Source organism: Leucoraja erinacea, unplaced genomic scaffold (assembly GCF_028641065.1).
Source record: "Leucoraja erinacea ecotype New England unplaced genomic scaffold, Leri_hhj_1 Leri_753S, whole genome shotgun sequence".
Taxonomy (NCBI): domain Eukaryota; kingdom Metazoa; phylum Chordata; class Chondrichthyes; order Rajiformes; family Rajidae; genus Leucoraja; species Leucoraja erinaceus.
Window position 1 is genome coordinate 55,013 of NW_026576678.1, and position 16,992 is coordinate 72,004.

Consider the following 16,992-nt stretch of genomic DNA (forward strand, 5'->3'; position numbering starts at 1 on the left):
ATAATCAAAGACTTGTCCCGCCCAGGTTAATCCAACTTCTCCCATCCGGCACAAGGCACAGAAGCTTGAAAGCGCGCCCACCAGACTCAGGAACCGCTTCTTCCCCTCTGTTATCAGGCTTTGAATGGTCCATCCATAATCTATGGTACTTTTCGATTCACCTCTGCTCCATTGCAGACACTAGACTTTGTCTCTGGAACTGATGCGCTACAATGCCGAGAACTATATTCTGCACTCTGTACCTTCCCCTTTGTTCTACCTGGTGTACTTGAGTTTGGCGTGATTGTATTTATGTATTGTATTATCTGATTTAATTTTAGTTTAGTTAAGAGATACAGCGTGGAAACAGGCCCTTCAGCCCACGAGTTTGCACCAACCAGCGACCCCCCCCACACTAACACTATCCTACACACGCACATTAGGGACAATTTACAATTTTACTGAAGCCAATTAACCTACAAACCTGTACATCTTTGGAGTGTGGGGGAAACCAGAGTTCCTGGAGAAAAAACACACGATCACGAGGAGAACGTACAAACTCCACACAGACAAGCACCTGTAGCCATGATCGAACCCGGCTCTCTGACGCCGTAAGGCAGCAACTCTACCGCTGAGCCAACGTACCACCCTGTTCTTTGTTGTACTGCTCTATGTTCTAATGCTGACATGCACTGCCCTGAGCACTTGTGCAAAAAGTACGCTGCACTGCTCACAGTTCAGAAGTGAATAGGAAGAGCTGGAGGAAGGAAAATAATTGGTTAGGGGCAGGGAACTAATATTCTTTTCTCATTCCTAGTGACCATCAGAAAATCCCCCTGCAATAAATGACATTTTCTTTTTTTTCACCGAGCACCATTTTTCATTCAGGGTATTACCCTGGGACTCTTTCGTGAAAATAAGTATTACTTTCTTGGTAGATTTGTGTCAACAAGTTTATTATTAGAGAATCAGGGATTTGTTTTGCAATGGGCACATTTATTTCTGCTGAATGTCTCGAGTCTGAGCTCACCGGTGAACAGTCCTCCGACCACTGGGTGGTGCAGTGGTTCAGCAGGTGGCGCTGTTGTGGGCAGGATTCGATCGGGATATCTGCCGCTGTCTGTGTGGAGTTTGCATGCTCTATCTGTGACCGAACATAGAAGAGAGCAGAAGAGAGAGAGTTTAACATTCTCCCCGTGACCTGCGTGGGTTTTCTCCGAGATCTTCACTTTCCTCCCACACTCCAAAGGCGTACAGGTTTGTCAGTTCATTGGCTTGGTATAAAAAAAAGTAAATTGTCCCTAGTGTGTGTAGATAGTTAATTTTTAGTTTAGTTTAGAGATACAGCACGGAAACAGGCCCTTTGGCCCACCGAGTCCGTGGCGACCAGCGATCCCTGCACACTAACACTATCCTACACACACTAGGGACAATTTACATTAATACCAAGCCAATTAATGTGCGTGGATCGCTGGTCAGCACGAACTCGATGGGCCGAAGGGCCAGATTCTGTGCTGTACTAAACTGAAGTAAAGTAAGTGTTAGTGGATCCAGGAGAGTGAGTGAGTGTGATGGGGCCGGGCAGCGGCTGGGGAGAGGGAAGGCCGTGTATGGCTCCTCTGGTTCAAGCTGTGCTGAAAGTGCTGGGAAAGTTTCCAGGAGATTAAATCATCTTTCGGTTCTGTTGAAAAGCCGTCAACCTGAATCATTAACCGCTTCACACCCGGCCTCACCTGATGTGTCTCTGCAGCATTTCCTGTATTCAATTTGAGTAGCTGCCTCACAGCGCCAGAGACCCGAGTTCCTGACTATGGGTGCTGTCTGTATGGTGTTTAGTTTAGTTTAGAGATACAGCGTGGAAATGATCCCTCGTGTGTGTGTGTGTGTGTGTGTAGCTTAGTGTTAGTGTGCGGGGATCACTGGTCACATGGACTCGGTGAGCTGAAGGAAATGTTTATACGCTGTATCACTAAACTAAACTAAAAAATAAACTTTGGTTTAGTTTATTATTGTCACGTTTACCAAGATACAATGTAAACTGTTTTTGTTTTTCCATCAGCAGGAAGTCTATATGTGATTACAACCAAGCCGTCAGATGCAGGTACAGGATAAAGGGAATAATGTTTAGTGCAAGATAAAGTCCATTAAAGTCTGACTAAAGATAAGGAAGTTGAGATGTGTTGGACAGAACTACAGATGCTGGTTTAAACTGAAGACAGACACAAATAGCTGGAGTAACTCAGCAGATCAGGCAGCATCTGTGGAGAGAAGGAATGGGTGATGTTTCGGGTGGAGACCCTTCTTCAGACTGAGAGTCAGGGAAGAGGGAAACTGGAGGTATGAAAATGTACAGAAGAAATCAGAGCTGGGACCGTCAGCCAAAGAGCCCACAATGGTCCATTGTTGGCTGTGGAGGGGGTGATAACAAAGGGATACAAACAGTGAAACTAGCAGGATAACTAGGGTGGGGGAGGGATGGAGAGAGAGAGAGGGGATGCAAGGGTTACTTGAAATTAGAGAAATCAATATTCATACCGCTGGTTGTAAGCTGCCCAAGCGAAATATGAGATGCTATTCCTCCAATTTGCGTGTGGCTATTGTCAGTAACTTGTAAACGGATTCACCGTTGAAATATCAATGCATTCACTGTGTTGCAGGGTGACAAGACGGGTGGCTGGGCTGCTCCAATGTGCTTTGCTGCTTTTGTGTTGCAGAACAGGTAAGAATTCATTTCCACTTCTCTGAAAAGGTCCATTAGTTTCATGAACTAAAGCCACTGCCTCACAGCGCCAGAGACCCGGGTTCGACCCTGACCTTGGGTGTTGCCTGTGTGGAGTTTGCACGTTCTCCCTGTGACCATGTGGGTTTTCTCCGGGTGCTCCGGTTTCCTCCCACATCCCAAAGACGTGCGGGTTTGTAGGTTAATTGGCCCTCTGTAAAATTACCCCTAATGTGTACGGAGTGGATTTGAAAGTGGGATAACATGGAACTAGTGTGAATGGGTGATCGATGGTCGGTGTGGGCTCGGTGGACCAAGGGGTTTGATTTCATGTTTAGTTTAGAGATACAGTGTATGTTTTGGCCCACCGAGTCCACACAGACCAGCGATCACCCCGCATACTAGCACCACACTAGCACCAACCTACATACTAGGGACAATTTACACTTTATAGATGCCAATTAACCTACAAACCTGAATCTTTGGAGTGTGGGAAGAAAACGGAGCACCCGGAGAAAATCCACGTGGTCACGGGGAGAACGTGCAAACTCCGTACAGGCAGCACCCATAGTCAGGACCAGACCTGGGTCTCTGGCGCTGTAAGTCAGCAACTCTACCGCTGCACCACCCTCTGTAACTCTAAAAAGATGCACGGATCACCTCTGTTGTGTCTGAGAAAAGGCAGTTATGCTTCATCTGTCTGTCGACAGCCTGTCCCACACGTACACCAGTGGTGGGGCAACCCCAGCCTGTGGGAAGCACGCCCGGAGAGGACTCAATCCAAGCCTCAGTCATTTCAGCCTTCCTCCATGTGAGTGACAAAGTTATAGTTTCAGATCCCAGTCCACAGGGATTGCCAGTGGCCAGAAGGTTCTCGACTGCGAGTGCCCAGACTTAGTGGCAGCCGTGACTCTAGGACAGACGGACCCGCAATAACCCTGGGAGATGAAGAGGGGGACTTTGAGCTGCAGCGCTGCCATAACACAATAGTTGCGTTCCTTAGAAATATTGTATGTTATACTTTTTCTTCAGAAAAAGAGGGTGGAGCCACGGTAGAGTTACTGCCTCGCAGCGCCAGAGACCCGTGTTCAATCCTGACTATGGGTGCTGTGTGTACGGAGTTTGTATCTTCTCCTCATGACCCGTGTGGCTTTTCTCCGGGTGCTCCGGTTTCCTCCCACACTCCAAAGACACACATGTTAGTAGGTTAATTGGCTTCGGTAACAATTGTAAATTGTCCCTAGTGTATGTAGGATAGTGTTAGTGTGCGGGGATTGCTGGTCGGCGTGGACTCGGTGGGCCAAAGGGCCTGTTTCCGTGCTGTATCTCTAAACTAAACTAAATGTGTAGGAAGGAACTACAGATGCTGGTTTAAGTCGAAGATAGACAAAATGCTGGAGTAACTCAGCGGGACAGGCAGCTTCTCTGGGGAGAAGGAGTGGACGAGACCCGGGCTTATTTTGTCCTTATTTTATCCCCAGTGTCGCCGTCTAGCCTCACAGTGACGGGGATTGTGGGTGAAAGTGCCCTCCTGCCCTGTCTGGACACCAACGTGGGGAAACAAGCCAACAATGATATTCGTGTTTACTGGCAGGTGGCCACTCAGTTAATCCATTCCTTCCATAAGGGCAGAGAGGACAACACATTGGGCCTGGGCACCAGGGCAAGGCTGTTCACCGCAGAGTTCAAACATGGCAACTTCTCCCTTCTTCTCACCGACCTCCGAGTGAGCGACGCAGCCACGTACACATGCCTCATTCAGTTGAAACTCCCCACTGAGGGCAACAGCGTGGTTCTACGAGTTACAGTCACACTACAAATAGCAGGTAAAGATTCATGATCTTTGTTTTTAAGCTTTTCTTTGTAATAACAGCGGTGGTGTCTGGAGAAGGGTCTCACCCATTCCTTCTCTCCAGAGATGCTGCCTGTCCCGCTAAGTTACTCCAGCATTTTATGTCTGTCTTCTGTGTAAACCAGCATCTGCAGTTCCTTCCTACACAATGGTGGTGACAAGTGGAAGTTGTCAAATGTAGCAATGTTACAACATTTTGAGATTTTAAAAATCAAGTCTGCAATTTATCCCATCAGATAAAGCATAAAAAGAAGTTTAATTTGACACCTAATTCACTTTCATATCTTCAGTATTAAAAAAGATATGGCCATTTTCATACTCGGAAGTTAGCATCTTGTTCCCTATTGCTTTTTCATTGACTTAACACAAAAGCTGTGATTGAGTACAGTCAAAAGCCCATAACTTTCTTAAAAATTAAGAGAACTGAAATACATTTTCAGTTATTATAGATTGAAGCATTCTGAAACAAATATGAAACAATCTTACTTGGATGACCTGAAATTAAAGCATATAATTAGTTAGTTACCTAATTGCAGCTAATTACAAAATTCAATTACTAGATCTCAACATCTATCCATTTCTTTAAAAAAAATTAACATTTTTAAATAGTCTGTGTCCAAATAACATTCACACAAGAATTCACAATATAACATGATTTTTAAATCTCATTGTCATGAATTTATAGGCCAAATGGAAGGAATTTAGTGTTTAATTCCCGTAAATTAATGGCCATTTAAATCATCTTGTGAGTGGGATTTTGTGGAATGCGATTGATTGGAACGTTGCGGTTTGCTGTGAATTTAAACCCCATATCGGCAGGAAAAACACTGCCGGTTAGTATGGGGCCTAAATCACCTTTTCGCAACGTAAAATTTGGATTAAGGTCATCCTAAGAAGCACGTTTATATGTAAAATAAACGGCTTACCTTTAACTGTCCCGTATGGGAGATCCGTCCCGTTGTCGGCGTTGACAGCATTAGAAATGGATTTTTATTTTACTACAGCGTTGAAATTGTCCCGCGGTTTATATAAAAAATTCACAGAACGGCAGTCGGATTTAACTTGCAGCCCGAGAAAATATATCTCAGACAGGCAGGAGAAAACGGCATTTTAACCCCGCCCTCCCCCCTCAAAGGCGCCAAAGTCGCGCACACGGCCAGTGGCAGAACTGCAGCGCCGCTGAAGGTAAGTTTTGTAACATACCTATAAAATGTAAGCATACTTAGGAAATTTAGTTTAGTTTAGTGATACAGCTTGGAAACAGGCCCTTTGGCCCACCGAGTCCATGCCGACCAGCAATCCCCGCACAATAATACTAGGGACAATTTCACATTTATACCAAGCCCATTAACCTACAAACCTGTACAACTTTGGAATGTGGGAGGAAACCGGAGATTCCAGAGAAAACCCACGCAGGTCACGGGGAGAACGTACAAACTCCGTACAGACAGTGACCGTAGTCAGGATCGAACCTGGGTCTCTGGCGCTGTGAGACAGCAACTCTACCGCTGCGCCACCGTGCTGCCCAATGGACTTGTTCCTTCTATATTACTCGTAATGGTTGTGACCGACTCGTTTCCCTGATCGTTGCTCCGTACACTCAAGATCGTCATCGTCTGCAGATATTCTTCAGGACCCAGCAGTAGCTGATAGGTGGAACATAGAACAGTACAGCACAGGAACGGACCTTTCGGCCCAGCAAACATGATACCCAGCTAAACTAATCTCATCTGCCTGCACTTGATCCACATCGATCTAATCCCTGCACTACCATGTCAAACACCACTGTCGTATCTGCCTCCACCACCACCCCTGGCAGCGTGTTCCAGGCACCCACCACCCTGTGTCTGTGTGACACAACTTGCCCCGCACATCTCCTTTAAACTTTGCCCCTCTCACCTGAAAGCTACGCCATCTAGTCTTTGACATTCCCTCCCTGGGGATAAAGGGTTTGACTGTCAACACTAAAGCTTTTGGAATGTTATTTACTTCCTAACAGATCTCCAATCTGTCTCTGACGCTCCAGAGACAAAAAAACCATGTCATGAACAATCTTCTCTCTTCACCAATTTAAAAATGGCACCGATTTGGACTGGCTGGTCTTTGTTTGCAGTGTGGAAGAGAATATAGATGATCAAGTGTGTAGATGGAACCAAAATTGTAGGTGTGGTGGACAGTGAGGAAGGTAGTTTATAGTTGCACCAGGGTCAAGTTCAACTGGGGAAATGGGCAAGCGAATGGCAGAGCTCTCTACAGAACTCTTTTCCTTGTACCTCAGTACACGTGACAATAAACTAAACTCAAACTCAGCTGCAATTTAATTCAATGGAATGCAACATTTTGTACATTTAACCCAAAGCTACGCCAGCAGGTACACAGTGAATGAAAGGGAGATTCTTAGAACTGAGAGACCGTGGGATACAAGTACATAAAGATAGACACACAATCCCTCTGATTCCTCCTGACACTGATTCCTCCTGCTAGTTTGTGTCTATCTTTGGTTTAAACCAAAGCTCTGTGATGAACAGCCTTAGGGAGGAGGACGGCTCGGTAACATCCTTGCAGACGGACATGCTGAGGATCTGCAAAACCTTTTAAACAGATTTGTGCACCAGAAAGGCCACGGACAGCACCACCGCCTCCCAGAATTTCCTGTCCTCCATCACGGAGGTCTTGGAGAACAGCAAGCGGGAGAGTCTGGACCAACCACTGACCCTAGAGGAGCTGACTGGCTCCATCCGTTCCTTTGACGAGTAAAACTCCTGGAAATGATGGCTTACCGGCCGAGTTGTACTCGGCTCTGTGGTACTGGGTGGGCCCGGACCTGCTGGAAATGTACAACGACATGCTTCTAGCCGGCAGCATGTCAGACTCCATGAGGAAGGGCAGCATCACCCTAATCTACAAGCAGAAGGGGGAGATGAAGGATATAAAGAATTGGAGACCCATCTCTGTCACGATTTATTCTGAACAGCTCCGTCACAGAGGACTCTGTGATTTACGGACTGTTCCCAGGGACACATTCAGAGACTGACATCGAGTGCTGCTGGAAGGTCATCAACTCGGTGAAAGACGCTCTTTGGTCTGCCCGAGCGTTGTTGACCACCCAGCAGAGCGAGATGTCCGTCGGGGAATGTTGCCGACTGGCCCGCTGCAGACTGCAGGGGTACGTGCTAAGGGACGCACTGAAGCTCGGTGCAGCCAACGCCAAGGCTCGGTGGGGGAGGACCACAGTCTAGGGTCCTTCTGCTGCTGGACATGGGGGGCAGGGTGTGGTGGAGACGTCCCTTAAAATAAGGGAAGGGATTCCATGCAAGTGGGCCACATGAGTGGCAAGGGTGTGGGGTAAAATTGTGTGATTTGTGTAAACAGTATTGAATGTATGTATAGCCTCCGAGAATGTTGGATGGAGACTTGTAAGGATCATGTGTTAGATATATTTATTTCTCGAAGAAAGTATATTTTGAAATGTAAAATAAAAGTGTGTCGAGGAACAGTGAAAAGCTTTTGTTGGGTGCTAGCCAGTCAGCGCTGTCTTGTTAATGTTAACGCTGCTGTTCCATTCCAGCCCACTTTGCCAAGCCGACCCTGAGTACGCATCTGTCGGAGGAACAGCAAGGTGCAGGAGGGGTGCTGAGGCTGACCTGCTCCTCCTGGGGAGGGTATCCAGCCCCAGCGGTGGGCTGGACCTGCGGGTCCCTGAACCTAGATCCGAACAGCACGGCCACAACCCACACCGACTGCTCCCCGCAGAGACTGTGCAACGTAACCTCGTTCCTGTGGGTGTCTGCTGGAGTACACTGCATCACCTGTAGCATTCACAACACCAGGCTGAAGGAGAAACAAACTGAAACCTTTACCGCAAGTAAGTGGGAAAAAAAAACATCTCTCTCCTTGAAAAACGCCCTCAATATAGACAACAAACGTTTAAAGTCAAGTTGACTTTACTGGACTTTATCTTGCACTAAAGGTTATTCCCTTTATCCTGTATCCGTACATTGTAATCATGTAGAGGAAGGAACTGCAGATGCTGGTTTACACAAATTCAAGATTCAAGATTCAAGAGAGTTTATTGTCATGTGTCCCAGATAGGACAATGAAATTCTTGCTTTGCTTCAGCACAACAGAATATAGAAGGCATGAATACTGACCAGATCAGTGTGTACATATACCATTGTATGAATATATACACACATGAATAAATAAAACAGATAAAGTGCAAATAAACAGATAATGGGCTATTAATGTTCAGAGTTTTGTTTGAGTTGAGTTCAATAGCCTGATGGCTGTGGGGAAGTAGCTGTTTCTGAACCTGGACGTTGCAGTCTTCAGGCTCCTGTACCTTCTACCTGAAGGTAGCGGGGAGATGAGTGTGTGGCCAGGATGATGTGGGTCCTTGATGATACTGCCAGCCTTTTTGGGGCAGCGACTGCGATAGATCCCCTCGATGGTAGGGAGGTCAGAGCCGATGATGGACTGGGCAGTGTTTACTGCTTTTTCGCTCCTGGGCACTCCAGTTGCCAGACCAAGCCACGATGCAACCGGTCAGCATGCTCTCTACTGTGCACCTGTACAAGTTAGAGAGAGTCCTCCTTGACAAACCGACTCTCCATAATCTTCTCAGGAAGTAGAGGCGCTGATGAGCTTTCTTTATAATAGCATCAGTGTTCTCGGACCAGGAGAGATCTTCAGAGATGTGCACGCCCAGGAATTTGAAGCTCTCGACCCTTTCCACCATCGACCCGTTGATATAAACGTGACTGTGGGTCCCCATCCTACCCCTTCCAAAGTCCACAATCAGTTCCTTGGTTTTGCTGGTGTTGAGGGCCATGAGATTGTGCTGGCACCATTTGGTCAGTCGGTCGATCTCACTTCTATACTCTGACTCGTCCCCATCAGTGATACGTCCCACAACAGTGGTGTCGTCAGCGAACTTGATGATGGAGTTCGCACTTTGACCGGCTACGCAGTCATGAGTAATTGCTGGAGTAACTCAGCGGATCAGGCAGCATCTCTGGAGAATAGGGACAGGTGACGTTTTGGATTGTGAGATTTCTTCCATTGTAATCATGTATAGTCTTTCCGCTGGCTGGATAGCACGCAACAAAAACAGCTTTCCAATGTACCTCGATACACGTGACAATAAACTAAACTAAACTAAACTAAATGTCTCTTGGCTATTCAACCTGAAACGTTGAATACTTCTCTTCCCATAGATGCTGCCTGACCTGCTAAGTATTTTCTATTTGTTATTTCTGGGATCCATAGAATAAAAAAACTTGTATTGTCTTTCACTGAGATGACGGTTCCGTTCTGTCATAATTCTTTGATTTGTTGAGCTCCTATTTCACGCCCCATAACTATGCCATCACCGGCTGTAGCTGGTGGCAAAGTTATAGAAGATGTCAGGGGTTATGGGGAGAAGGCAGGAGAATGGGTTTAGGAGGGAGAGATAGATCAGCCATGATTGAGTGGCGGAGTAGACTTGATGGGCCGAATGGCCTCATTCTGCTCCTATCACTTACGAACTTATGAAGATCCAGCACAGAACAGGCCCTTCGGCCCACAATGTCTGTGCCAAGCATGATGCAAAGTAAAACCGATCTCCCCTGCCTTCTCATGATCCATATCCCTCCGTTCCCTGCATATCCCTGTGCCTAACTAAAAGCCTCTTAAACACCACTATCGTATCAGCCTCCACCACCACCCCTGGCAGCACATTCCAGACGCCCACCACACTCTGTAAAAAAACTGACCTCTCACTTCTCCTTTAAACTTTCCCCCTCTCACCTATTTTGGGCAATCAAGGGTAGTAAAACAATTGGAAGTAGTGAAAGGGCCATTGAGAATTTAAAATGGCATTCAGCGCAGTTGTGAAACACCGGGGTGGCACGGTGGCGCAGCGGTAGAGTTGCTGCCTCACAGCGCCAGAGACCCGGGGACGATCCTGACTACGAGTGCTGTCTGTACGGAGTTTGTACGTTCTCCCTGTGACCTGTGTTGGCTTTCTCCGGGATCCCCAGTTTCCTCCTACACTCCAAAGACGTACAGGTTTGTAGGCTAAATGGCTTGGTATAATTGTAAATTGTCCCTAGTGTGTTAGTGTGCGGGGATCGCTGGTCGGCGTGGACTCGGTGGGCCAAAGGACCTGTTTCTGCGCTGTATCTCTAAACTAAAAAAAAATGTGTAGGAAGGAACTACAGATGCTGGTTTAAGCCGAAGATAGACAAAATGCTGGAGTAACTCAGCGGGACAGGCAGCTTCTCTGGGGAGAAGGAGTGGACGAGACCCGGGCTTATTTTGTCCTTATTTTATCCCCAGTGTCGCCGTCTAGCCTCACAGTGACGGGGATTGTGGGTGAAAGTGCCCTCCTGCCCTGTCTGGACACCAACGTGGGGAAACAAGCCAACAATGATATTCGTGTTTACTGGCAGGTGGCCACCCGGTTAATCCATTCCTTCCATAAGGGCAGAGAGGACAACACATTGGGCCTGGGCACCAGGGCAAGGCTGTTCACCGCAGAGTTCAAACATGGCAACTTCTCCCTTCTTCTCACCGACTTCCGAGTGAGCGACGCAGCCACGTACACATGCCTCATTCAGTTGAAACTCCCCACTGAGGGCAACAGCGTGGTTCTACGAGTTACAGTCACACTACAAATAGCAGGTAAAGATTCATGATCTTTGTTTTTAAGCTTTTCTTTGTAATAACAGCGGTGGTGTCTGGAGAAGGGTCTCACCCATTCCTTCTCTCCAGAGATGCTGCCTGTCCCGCTAAGTTACTCCAGCATATTTTACATGGTAAATGGTAGGGAATTGAAGAATGTAGGTGAACAGAGGGATCTGTCTGTGCTTCTGTGTAAACCAGCATCTGCAGTTCCTTCCTACACAAGCATTGGTGACAAGTGGGAGTTGTCAAAATGTAAAGGCATTGGTAGGAAATTTGCAGTTTGGTTACAATTTTGTTTTAGTTTCAGTGAGAGAGTACAGCTTGATATTTCCACAGTTGAGAAACACCGGGGGCTTTACGGAGGCGCTGTTACCGTTCTGTGTGTGAAATGAACTGCAGAGTGCGTGGTTTACACCTGAAGATAGACGCAAAACACTGGAGTAACTCAGCGGGACAGTCAGTATCTCTGGAGAGAAGGAATGGGTGAAGAGCTTTGAGGTCGAGGTCCTTTTCGAAAAATGATCTGATATGAAGGGAAGCCTCGACCTGAAACGGCACCCATTCCTTCTCTCGGAGAGATGCTGCCTGTCCCGTGCTGTAGTTACTCCAGCACTTTGTGTCTATTTCTGTACTGTTCTATGTGCAGTCTATATGAGAACTTTCCAGGTACACCGGCCTTCACCAGATGTTTAGCACAGTGTCTGTACGTGGGGTCCCTGCATAAATTTATCATTCACTGATCATTCCCACTGCCCAGTTGTCTGTACCTTAAATACAAGTTAAATTTTCATCAACTATCTCCCTTCACCACTCCAAAGACGTCCAGGCAGCACGTTCTATTTGGGTGGCATGGTGGTGTGCTCAGTGGTAGAGTTGCTGGCTTACATCGCTTACAGAGATCCGGGTTCGATCCTGACTACGGGTCCTGTCTGTACGGTGTTTGTACGTTCAACCCGTGACCGCGCGATGCTGGGTTTTTTTTTCGAGATTTCCCGTTTCCCCCCACACTCTAAAGACGTACAGGTTAATTGGCTTGGTATAAATGTAAATTGTTCCTAGTGTGGGATAGTGCTAATGTGTGGGGATCGCTGGTCGGTGCAGACTCGGTGGGCCCAAGGGCCTGTTTCCGCACTGTATCTCTAAAGCTCTAAACTACAATGTATTCCTCATACCTCCAAGGATTCTGTGGAAAATTGCATGAAAGTTTTTTTGGTTTCTGATTTTTAATATTTACATCAATATTGAGTGGATGTTTCTGTGTCGGTGTCTTTCCCGCTAGAGAATACGAAGGGAATGGTTGTGTCGAAGAGAGCCAAACGTTTCTGGTGGGTTGAGCTGATTGCCATCGCTGCTATGATAGTGCTGCTGCTGCTCTGCCTCTCTCTACGAAATGTCTTACTAAATGGTGAGTGTTTTAAACTCTATAATTTAGCGAAATTAGACATAAGAGCAGGCTAGAAGGTTTGACTTGGTAGACACAAAATTCTGGAGTAATGCTGGACTCCATCATCTTCAGTGTAAACCACATCTGCACATCCTTGAGATAGACACAAAATGCTGGAGTGGACTTCCGGGTTGAACATGGAATGAACAATTTTTGAGATAAGCCACTATTAAACACTATGAAGGACTCGAGGCAGTATTAAGCACCTGATACAATAAGTAAAATGAGCCGTCGAGCTAAAACTGGAGGAAAAGACGGCAAAATCTCAAGCAAGAGTGCTGCAGCTTTGGCACCGCTGCCTGAATCTGGCCTTGAACTACCAGAGGATCTCGAGAGGCTTCGTTCAGCACTCCTTGCCGATATGACACAAGCGGTTAACTCTGTCCTAAAAAGAGAACTTGAAGTGGCTTTGTCGCCGGTGAACACCAGTCTGGAGCAAGTTAAATCCTATTACGAAATGCATGATGAACACATTCGCGAGGTTGAAGACGGCCTGAATGACCACAGTGAGACTGGTGAGCGCTGAAACTGCCATAGGTACAACGGAGTGAAAATGCGCTTCTGAAAGTGAAGCTAGATGACCTCAAGAACCGCTCGCGGAGATCCAACCTAAAGGTGGTCGGGATTCCCAAAAGGTTGGAAGGTTCGGACCCTGTTAAATTTATGACTGAGTTTTTTGGAGAAGTGCTGGGGGCTGATTTCTTCCCAAGACCTTTTATGCATTCGCATGCCCACCGAATTGGACCAACACTAACGAACGTCCCGAATATCAAGCCATCTAAGCCAAGAATGTTCCTGGTTCTCTTTCATTACTTCCAGGATCAATATCGTATCATCACCAAACGGAGGCAGGAACTGTCCTTCCCAGGGCACTGGGTGTTTTTTCATGAGGATTTCAGCGCGGAGCTGGGGAGAAAACGTGCAACTTTTAGTGAAATAAAATCCCTGCTCTACGAGAAAGGGGTTTGGTTTTGCCTCCTGTATCCTGCCCGGCTCCAGGTCACTCATGAAAGTAAAAAGCACTACTTCGATACACAAGAGGCTGCCAAAATGTTTAATTACTCGCGCTGGGGAGGTGACGGCCGTGAAGAACAATGACCTTTTAGGATATCCACGCGGCATTGGCACGGCCTCCTGCGGCAGTAAACTGGTCATCTTTGTAAGATTTGTTCATTCTTCAGTTTAATTTTGTGGAACTCGACTGAGCTGAACTGCCATGCTACAGAATTTGAGTAGTGAGTTGAGGACTTTTAAATTGCTCTCTGGGATACAATTTTTTACTTCCTTCTTTCTCGTAATGCTTTGCTTGTCCGGGGTTATATTTAGGCTATATATCTTAAAAGTAGAACAAACGACTGTACAACTTTCAAAGAAGGGAGCCACCCTCAATTGGATCTAAAATTTTAGTTAGGGAACACTTTGGAAGTTTTTTGTTTTGTAATGCCTGCGATTGTCCTCAGTTGGGGAAGAAGATCTAGGTTTTTGGGGGTTAAATGTTTTTTTTGATATTGTAAGGGGGATGAGGGAAAGGTTTTGGGGTAATGGCAGCTTATTCTTTGATAGTTACAAATGCGCTCGACTTTCTTTTTTCTTTTTTTTCCCCATTGTGGGCTCTCACATGCAACCTTTGCGTTGTTTTGGATGGCAGACCCTGTATGTATTTTTGAAACGTATATTTTGAAATATGGCTAATGGTGATATTGATGGAGGCTGTGAGGTTTATATCTTGGAATGTAAAGGGGCTTAATGGTCCTGTTAAAAGAGCTAAAGTTTTTTCTCATCTGAAACAACTAAAAACAGATATACTACTTCTACAAGAAACTCGCTTAAGACTGGAAGATCATAATAGACTGTGTAAAACGTGGGTTAGTCAGATCTTTCACTCCAGATTTAATAGCAGGTCCAGGGGTGTGGCAATATTAATCATCAAAAGAATACAGTTTACACCGTCCGACATAGTCAGTGACCCTAATGGCCGGTTTATTATAGTTTCCGGGTGTCTTTTTCAAAAACCTGTCGTCTTAGTGAATGTTTATGCCACTAATTGGGATGATGTTCACTTTGCAAATAAGGTTTTGTCATTAATACCCGATCTGAACACGCACCAACTAATTTTTTCCGGAGACCTGATCTGTGCTATTAATCCACTGCTTGATAGGTCTAGTTCTAAGGGGACACCTTCTGGTTTGGCAAAGGCCTTTTCACTGTTTATGCAACAAAATGGTTATGTGGACCCCTGGAGATTCCTGAACCCAACTGCTAGACAATTCTCTTTTTTCTCATGTTCACCGTTCTTTTTCCAGAATAGACTATTTATTCACGACAGCCCCTTCATTCCTATGGATCATTCCTATGCGATCATCTCTGACCCCTCTCACCCTGGCCACAAACTCTTTGAATCACTTCCTTCTGGAAGGCGACTCCGGACTTTCAAAGCTGCCACAGCCAGACATAAAAATAGCTTTTTTCCATGAGTAGTAGCTCTACTGAATAACCAAAAATATGTAGCCTCCTTTTGTTCTGGTATTTTATTTAATTCACATGTTTAATCGATAATGTTTTCTTCTTAATGCTTAATGTTTTATGTGTCATTCTTAATTGTCACTGTGTGTCATGTTGTCACTTGTGAGCGGAGCACCAAGGAAAATTCCTTGTATGTGAACATACTTGGCCAATAAACTTATTCAATCTAGTCAAGAGTGTTTTATTGTCATATGTCCCAGATAGAACAATGAAATTCTTACTTGCTGCAGCACAACAGAATATGTAATCATAATAAATAATAACAAAAACTCCGGAAAAAAAGAACAAACAATAACAGTGTAATAATAATAATAATCATCATTGCATATGAGGTTGTTGTGTTTAATTGCCTGATGGCTGTAGGGAAGCAGCTGTTCCTGAACCTGGATGTTACAGTTCTCAGGCTCCTGTACCTTCTTCCCGATGGCAGTGGTGAGATGAGTGTGTGGCCAGGATGGTGTGAGTCTTTGATGATGTTGGTTTGTCTTTTTGAGAAAGCGACTACGATAGATCCCTTCGATGGTGGGGAGGTCAGAGCCGGTGATGGCCTGGGCAGTGTTTACAACTTCTTGCCGTCTTTTCTGCTCCTGGACGTTCAAGTTGCCGAACCAGGCCACGATGCAATCCTCTTTGACATACTGAATCTCCGTAATCTTATCAGGAAGTAGAGGCATTGTTGTGCTTTCTTTATGATTGCATCATTGTGCTGGGTCCAAGAAAGATTGTCGGAAATATACACGCCCAGGAATTTGACAATATTCAATTATTATAATTCCTACACAAAATATTCCATCAGCCCAGTTAACAGAAGGGCGGGTTAGACCGAGTGTTCCCACTGCACATCAAAGCCAAGATGCAGAGTGAGTGTCAAGTCCATGGTGAATTGCCTGATAGAGGTTAATCCAATTAATCATAGTCACAGTGTGGAAACAGGCCCTTTGGCCCAACTTGCCCACACCGGCCAACATGTCCCAGCTACACCAGTCCCACCTGCTTGCATTTGGCCCATGTCCCTCTAAACCTGTCCTATCTATGGACCTGTCTAACTGTTTCTTAACGTTGGGATAGTCCCTGCCTCAACTACCCCCTCTGGCAGCTAGTTCCATACACCCACCATCCTTTGTGTAAAAAAGTTACCCCTCAGATTCCTATTAAATCTTTTCCCCTTCACGTTAAACCTATTGTTCTCTTGTTCTCGATTCCCCTACTCTGTGCATCTACCCGATCTATTCCTCTCATGATTGTATACATATCAGGGCTGCCAACTCTCACGCTTTGAGCGTGAGACTCACGCCCTCAAGCAAACTCTCACGCCCTCACGCTCATCAGAAATTTCTCACGCTCAGTGGTGAGAAATTTTGTGATCAACGAAAATGTCAAAACTCGGATAAACTGCACGGTCCGCGGGTGTTGGAGAGAAGAGGCTGCGGGAGGGATGGGAGCAGAACCAGCGGCCGGAACAGATGCGGGGAGCCGGGACGGACGAGTGTTTGCCGGGGCCGGCGTGTCGCTCGCTGCAGCTCTGGCCATGGAGCATTCCGGACAGTGCAAGTCCCGGGCGTCGGAGGCGTAGGAAGCGTTGAGCCGCTGCCGCTGCCGCCAGAGTCTCTGTGCCGAAGGGACAGACTCTCAAAGGGAGGTGGAGAGAGAGAGAGAGAGGAAGGAGACAGGAGACAGGGAGACAGGGGAGAGAGAGGAGAGAGAGGGTAGTGAATGGAGGTGGGGGAGAGAGGGGGGGAAGTGAGAGAGGGGTGAGAGGGAAGAAAGGGAAGAGAGAGAGTGGGTGGAGAGGGTAGGAGAGAATGG

The 16,992-nt window shown here is 46.3% G+C and overlaps 1 protein-coding gene across 1 annotated transcript; it reads left to right on the forward strand.

The window, feature by feature from the left end:
• The first annotated feature begins 402 nt into the window (after positions 1–402).
• On the forward strand, positions 403–16,736 carry LOC129694682 (CD276 antigen-like). Its single transcript, XM_055631413.1, has 5 exons — positions 403–2,698; positions 4,180–4,524; positions 8,119–8,415; positions 10,872–11,216; positions 12,499–16,736. Exons 1-5 carry the CDS (start codon positions 2,617–2,619, stop codon positions 12,675–12,677), a joined length of 1,248 nt encoding a protein of 415 aa, XP_055487388.1. The 5' UTR covers positions 403–2,616; the 3' UTR covers positions 12,678–16,736.
• Positions 16,737–16,992: the final 256 nt, after the last annotated feature.

What these genes read in the sequence shown, in the direction of transcription:
- LOC129694682 (XM_055631413.1), top strand. Translation starts at nt 2,617, where the DNA reads ATGCATTCACTGTGTTGCAGGGTGACAAGACGGGTGGCTGGGCTGCTC. An exon ending in GCTTTTGTGTTGCAGAACAG is followed by an intron (nt 2,699 to 4,179) that starts GTAAGAATTCAT and finishes TTTTATCCCCAG; the next exon opens with TGTCGCCGTCTAGCCTCACA. An exon ending in AGTCACACTACAAATAGCAG is followed by an intron (nt 4,525 to 8,118) that starts GTAAAGATTCAT and finishes GTTCCATTCCAG; the next exon opens with CCCACTTTGCCAAGCCGACC.